At 41.0% G+C, this 7,581-nt stretch overlaps 1 protein-coding gene across 1 annotated transcript in view; it reads left to right on the top strand.

Moving 5' to 3' along the window:
• The first annotated feature begins 1,966 nt into the window (after positions 1-1,966).
• Positions 1,967-7,581, top strand: part of LOC308292108 (1-acylglycerol-3-phosphate O-acyltransferase ABHD5-like) — a 14,331-nt gene continuing 8,716 nt past the window's right edge. The window contains exons 1-3 of the mRNA XM_080734358.1: positions 1,967-2,295; positions 4,542-4,624; positions 5,950-6,385. Coding sequence (XP_080590484.1) covers positions 2,246-2,295; positions 4,542-4,624; positions 5,950-6,385 — 569 coding nt within the window. The 5' untranslated portion in view covers positions 1,967-2,245. The remainder of the gene's footprint in view (positions 2,296-4,541; positions 4,625-5,949; positions 6,386-7,581) is intronic.

Here is a 7,581-nt window from a genome sequence, read left to right as displayed (position 1 = left end):
GTGCCCTCTTTGCAACGTGTGTGAGAGAGAGTGTTGAGTGAGTCTGCCTGCTCAATAGCGCCCCTCCTTCAACGTGTGTGTGTGTGTTTGTGGTCTGTGTGTGTGGTCAAGAGAGGTATGACAGGCGACAGACATACAGACAGACAGACACGACATCGTGAAACCCAATTACAGGAGTGGCGGTGAGACCACCACTCAAAAACCAACGTGAAAAATAATCGTGATAAAATGGTGTATTGTGATACAGCTTGGAAAATATTGTGATATTGTATTTTTCCATATCGCCCACCCCTATAATAATAGGCATACCCCCTTGTGGTTCTATGACTACTCATTGTCTAAGCAGGTGGTGGGTGATTATGTTAAATGTCATTGAGGATATGGGAATTCAGTTTCTCATACCCTAGTCTCACTATGATACAAAGGAGCTGTGCAATTTTACAGGCTAAAGGTCTAGATATTTTCTTCTGTGATCCCAAAATGACTAAGCCATGGCCTGCCATTGCACAAGGCAGCGGGATGAACCTTAATCTATATTTTCCATTGCTGCTATAATTCACCCAAGCAGGGTAGGGAATCTGAAGGAACGTTACTATTGTAAGGTTGGCCTACTTTTTTTTGCCTTGTATTTTTCGTGTGTTTGATTTCTCCAACTCGCAATTCTGTAGTTTAGGTCTAGCTTGGGATACTGGGATACTAATTGCCTTTAAGATTCAAATAATAGGTAGGTAACTAAGTACATTTACTTAAAGGAATATTCCACTCATTTAAAAAGAAAATGTTGGTCATTTTATCATCTACTCAGACTTTTGTGAACACCCTGGACAGATTTGAATTTGCTTCATTCAGTATTTAGAGATCTGATATTCATTTTATCAGACATCACCATCCGGGGCCCATTTATACAAACCCATTGTAACTTCAAACTCCATTTTAACTATGATAGATTCATCCAAAAAAATATTTTTTTTAATAAAAACTAATACGTGAGCTGGACGTGTTTTTTCAATAACTTTTTTAATTTATTGTTAATATATTATTGTATATTGATTACTTTCCATTTTCCCAAAGAATTATTAAAAAAAGTTATCGAAAAAAACACAGCCAGCTCACATATTAGTAGTCACCAGAAAAAAAGACAGTGTTTTTGATGAATCTATCATAGTTAAAATAGAGTTTGAATTTACAATGGGTTTGTATGGGCCCTGGATGGTGGTGGTGTCTGATAAAATAAATATCAAATATCTAAATATTGAAGCAAATTAAAAACTGTCCAGGGTGTTCATAAAAGCCTGATTAGACGATACAATTACCAAAAGTTTTTTTTTAAAGTGGAATATCCCTTTAACTACAATCTTGAGGTATTTTTAGGCCTACATAATACTTGACTGTTTCCAATTTCCTGTAGGCCTACTTTTACTCCTACTGCGCTCTCAAAACCAAATGTTGTAGGCTACATTTACTTGAAAACTAGTCTACTAGTTACTTTGTAGATTGATTATAATTACAAAACATACCACTTCAGCCCATAATAGGCTACATTCCATCTATTTGACAATAGCAGATCTACAAGCTCACAATGCCTCTTTTCAAAAAAAAAAACTTGAATGCTGCCTAATGAGTAGGCTACTTTTACTTTTGATATTTTATTCGTTTGTACTTTTACTCAAATATTGTTTTAATTCTGGACTTTTACTTGTAACAGCTATTTCTACATTGCAGTATATTGATAGCTACTGAAACCATTTGAGTAGGCTACTTTTTCCACCACAGCTTCTGGGAATATTAATGTAGTAACAGTCAATCTATCACACTGAAGAAGGAGAATTCCATCGATTGGCTATTATTGTGGAGTGGGGTGGGGGTGTTGTTATCTTTAGTGTCAACACGTGGGTTCGCGTCCAGGCTAGAGAGATAGTGGTTGTGGGAGGGCTAAAGTTCCAGTTGTTTTGCACTAGTCTGGGAATCGAGTTAGTGTAGATCTGCCTCTGCATGGTTTTGATCAATGCGTTTTGACTGGAACAAGAACAAACAGTGTCTAAATGTAATAACAGCTACTCTGTCTACAGCTACCTACCTGTGTCTGTAAGTGAAACAACATGTCCTTTTGTTTCTCTGCGGTGCTGTAGGAGGGGAGGTGGCGGTCCGATCTCTCAGCACTCACTCAGTCCGTCCTATTCGAGTCGACTTCACAATCCCAGCCTGTTCTTCTGTTGTGTTCCAAATGGACGAGTGATCGTCAGTCATGCGGAGGATGGCCGAGGAAGTGCAGCCCACCACCGACGATGAGCGGGGGTGAGTTGAATATTTTAACCAACTATATAACAGTGGTGAGAAGTATAGGCTAGGCCTATATTCAAAATGTTTTACTTAAAGGTGATACACCATGCATTTAGTTATGTCATATTGTTTATGTCCCAAAAACGTTTTTCAAAAGGTTTGAGGCTAAATTACCACCACTCCTAAATAGAGAGCCTCTCTCATTTTTGAATGGCTCTCAGAGCATTTCAGCTGCAGTACCACCTTTGGCCTGAACTGCCCCCCCCCCCCCCCCCCTTTTTGGGAAAAAAAAAAAAACATAAAAAAAAAAAAAAAAATGTTTTGATTTTTTTTGTGATGACGTCACAATCGGCAGATGAAAAGTAAAAATACAATATCACAATTAAAAAATACTCTGTTTCAAGTAAAAGGCACGTGTTCAAAATGTTACTTGAGTAAAAGCAGCGGCGTCAGTTCAGAAAAAGCTAAGGTATGGCAACACGACTGGTGTCAAATGGTTTCAGTAGCTATCAATACTGCAATGTAGAAATGGCTGTTACAAGTAAAAGTCCAGAATCAAAACAATATTTGAGTAAAAGTACAAACAAATAAAGTATCAAAAGTAAAAGTAGCCTACTCATTAGGCAGCATTCAAGTTTTTTTGGGAAAAGAGCCATTGTGAGCTTGTAGATCTGCTATTTTCAAATAGATGGAATGTAGCCTATATGGGCTGAAGTGGTATGTTTTGTAATAATAATCAATCTACAAAGTATCGACTAATAGTAGACTAGTTTTCGAGTAAATGTAACATTTGGTTTTGAGTCATGTTGCCATACCTTAGCAACAGGCACGATTACAGTCCATTTTATTATCCCCCCCCCCCCCCCCCTGTAGCCAAGATAATGGCAGCTGTCATAGCTTGCCATACCCAATTGACGCCTCTGAGTAAAAGTACTAAAGTATTGGCATCAAAAATAAATGGCAACTCAGTTTGTTTAGTTTATTTTGTTTTTTATTTCTGACTATATCATACTGCATAGTACTGTGTTTCTATCCGTCTGTCATTCAATGTTATATGAGATACATTAAGGTTTCCTGTGTAAATAAGCCGAAAAGCCTACAGGATCTCCTTTTAGTAGACCTTGTATCAGTGAACTGTACTGTCATGAAACTGTACCTTTTTCCTATGCAAACTTCGAATAAAGTCTTCAATCAATCAAATTTCCAAACGTAAAAGTACTGTAATTATTATTAATAATATTTCCAAAAGTAAAAGTACTGTAATTATTATTAATAATATTTCCAAAAGTAAAAGTACTGTAATTATTATTAATAATAATCACCCACCAGTGCATTCATGGCAACGCTCCTTCCTATTTAAAGGAACTCATTGAACCCCCGGATTCCACCCGCTCCCTCCGCTCTGCAAACACCAACACACTAAGGGGCAAAAACACTAAGCTACGCACTATGGGGGATCGGGCTTTCAGCTCAGCTGCTCCTCGACTGTGGAACGACCTCCCCGACCATCTGAGAGCACCACAGTCCATTGACACTTTTAAAGGGGGACTAAAGACTTTTCTTTTTAACAAGGCGTTCGCCTCGGCCCTAGACAGTCTTTGGATGTTTTATGTGTTTTTCTTAGCTGTGTATTATAGGTGATCAACGTTCTGATTTTATTCACTGTGTTTCTCGTTTTAATTCTTAGTTGTTTTCTTAATGTTTTTCGATTTTAATGTAGCACTTTGAGATTTGCTTCAAATGTAAAGTGCGTTATAAATAAAATGTATTATTATTATTATTATTATTTTACGTGAAAAGGACCTTGTCTTTGACGATGGCTGGCCAGATTGCTGACATAGAAACATAGGGTTTTTCAAAAAAAACCTTAGAAGGATTCAAAAGACACTTATAGAATCGGGTCAAAATTCAAATTTTCACGATTTTTCAAAAATAGCAGATCTACAAGCTGAGCTTGTATATCTGCTATTTTTCAATAGTTAAAGCATAAAATAATGATACACAATAATGTGTACCCGTTCTAAATGGGTTAATTTGACAGTGGGAACGTAGAAACCAATCTATAGGCCTATAGAGTATCTCTACTGAGGCGTGTTTTCCTTATGGATTGAAGCCAAACCTCACTGATAACATGGCTGGTATATAATGGTCCAAAGTGCATTACCTGTCACAGTATGTATGGCTTGTTTGCACATGTCTCCTTGACCTGACTGTGGGTTGTGCGTGTGCAACATGCATGCATGTGTCTTTACTCTTGACAGCTCCTGGATATCAAGCTGGCTTCCGTCGTGGTGTCCCACATCTCCCTCCCAGCTGAAGGATGCGGAGGAAAAGATGCTCAAGTGTAGGTTTTTTGCGCATGCGTGCATGCACACTCACGCACGCGTACACACTCGCCTCTCGTGTTCCATTTCCTCCCGGGAGCCCTGCCACACAATTATGTTTCTCTTCAGGCATGTGCACACATAGACATCAAAGGGGGCTTGCCCTTCTATCCGTCTGTAAAAAGTGTCCGCTCCTGACCATGAATGCAGATTTACTATGATGAAATGAATGAAAACTGCCCCCTTTCCATGCCATACCTGAAGGCAGCATTCAAGAGAATTCACCCTTTGTTAGCCTTCTGGTTGGTCCCTGACTGACTAACGAGCAGGCTATATCTGCCTTGTCCCGCCCTGGTTCTGCCTTTTTTATGTTGAATTTGCTAAAACATAATTTCTGGAGAAATAAAAACATTTAAAAACATGCTGAGTCACTATACTGCCACTGAGCAGCTCCATTTTACTGAAACCAAGTTTGAAATTAGAATTGAACACACAGAATTACAATACGAAGCAACTGAATTAAAATGGTATTGGATGGAGTGTCCCACCGAGTGTCCCACTATCAACCAATGGGTGTGAAGAGGGGCGGGACAACGGGCGGGACTTGACAAAGGGTGAATTATCTTGTCCAAACTCTGCTGAACTTGCATGCAGCGTCTTGTGTTGAAAGAATCGCCCATAGAAATAGAAATCCATGCGATACTCCACATCTCTAGTATTGATTTGATAATGCTTACTTCAGCATGGTATCCAGCACCAAAAATAGCCGACCTCCAAGCTTGGAGGTCGGCTATTTTCTACGTTTTCACCAAAAAGCCCTGTTAGAATTGTCAGCACCTGCCTCTCTTAAAGGACAACTTTAGTTTTTTACAACAAGGGTTCATATTTTAGATTGTAATTAAAGAATATAAAAGATGATTGTTAAAATGATTTCATTTACTTCTTTCTATTGTTTTAGAGATTCTTATTTCAGTGTATGGGGCAAAATTGGCAAAATATGTCATTTTACATAAGCCCATTCCCAAGATACAACGCAACCTTTCATGGTTGGATGTGACTTATGGGGGCGAGAAGTGTTACTGTAAATAGCAATAAAGAAACTGCTGGCTTATCGTGTCTAAAAAGACATATTTAGCCACTTGTACGCATGCCCCCATGCGTACGCATGCACCACATATTAGCACGGCAAACGCGATAAAACAACAGAACGAAGCAAATGAAAACATTTTAACACTCACTTCTTCTTTTCTCTAATTACTATCTAAAATATGAACCCTTGTCGTAAAAAAAACCAAAGTTGTCCTTTAACATTCTCCGCGTGTCCCTGTTTCTCTTTCCCCTGCAGGCGTGAAGTGCCCGTTCTCTAGGCAGCACGTGCAAATATCCAACCGCAACTACCTGTGGACGCTGGCGTTCACCGCCCAGCCCCAGCCGTCCTCGTCCTCGTCCTCATCCTCGTCCTCGTCCTCTGCCGGGCCGCCGCAGTGCCAACAACGCAGGACTCCCCTGGTCGTCATGCACGGCTTCGGAGGCGGCGTGGCCCTCTGGAGCCAGAACCTGGACCGTCTGTCAGCCTGCGGGCCGGTCTACGCCCTGGACCTGCTGGGCTTCGGCCGGAGCAGCCGCCCCCGGTTCAGCGCGGACCCGGAGGAGGCCGAGGACCAGTTCGTGGCCGCTCTGGAGGAGTGGCGGGGCAGGGTGGGGCTGGCGGAGATGGTGCTGCTCGGACACAACCTGGGAGGCTACATCGCCACTTCGTACACCATCAAACATCCACACAGGTGTGTGTGTGCATTGCAACTGTGCATGTGTGCGTGCATGCGTGCGTGTGTGTGTGTGTGCGTGCTAGTGTTGGGGACGATATGAAAAATTCATATCACAATGAAGGCCCATTCCCTCTGGGCCAGATAACAGATAAAAAAATCTCTTTCTCCAGAAAATTTTCCATTCAAAGTGGATGGTAGATACAGATAAAAAAAATATTTGTCACAGATAAAAGTATGTGGAAAATATCTGTATTTTTTTTTTTTTTATATGTGGAGAAAGAGATTTTTTTTATCTTTTATCTGGCCCAGAGGGAATGGGCCTTCATTGTGACAAAACAAATCGCGGTTTACGATATTATCGCGATAATCAAAATCCGTTAGCTTGGGGCGGAACGTTTGCCAAAAAATAGCAGATCTACAAGCTCACAACGCGTCGCGATGCGACGCGTTGTGAGCTTGTAAATCGGCAATTTTTTGGCAAAGACTTTTGAGAGTGAAAAAATAGACTGTATCAAGGGTTTAAGTGGTACCGGATATGCAGCTCGCCAAATAAAAGGTGGATTGATCCCAGCGCATGACAGAGGACGATATCACGATAAATTTAATCTCCACGATACGATTATTGTGAGTGTTTTCTATCACGATAAACGATACATATCGCGTATCGTCCCATCCCTAGTGCGTGCGTGCGTGCGTGTGAGTACATCGTGTTCTCCTAGCTTTGGGGGGAACAAAGGTTCCCCCCAAGGATAAACTAGACAAAATCTAGCCTGGCGGGGCCCGACGTCATCTGCGTTCACTCACTCATTCCTTCCACAGTATAACGTCTGGACTTCCGGGGATTGGCAGCGAGTATACTGATTATTCTCTGATCGGGGCCAATCAGTGACTGCTTCCGCTCAACAAACGTAGTCTTTCCTGACAACAAGTGAAAAGCTTTCCCTGATTGGTCCATGTGTAGACGGTGACGTAGATGCATGCTGCAGCATTTTCAAAACAACAATGGCTGCCCTCGCGATGCAACAAGTGTAACAGTTAACAGTTAACGTCTAACAATAAAACAAGCAATAAGTGCAGTTATTTCAGAGTTGGAATCAATTACAACAATTAAAAAGTAACACGGGGGATGCGCTAGCGGAGTTCATCGGCCGAAAAAACGTGTTTGTTTGCCGTTCTTCCGACTGGCTGAGAGATGTTTTGCTACGCTGATT

This window comes from Nannobrachium achirus (genome assembly GCF_963921795.1).
Source record: "Nannobrachium achirus genome assembly, chromosome: 10".
In the NCBI taxonomy this organism is placed as follows: domain Eukaryota; kingdom Metazoa; phylum Chordata; class Actinopteri; order Myctophiformes; family Myctophidae; genus Nannobrachium; species Nannobrachium achirus.
This window is presented reverse-complemented; position numbering and strand designations above follow the sequence as displayed.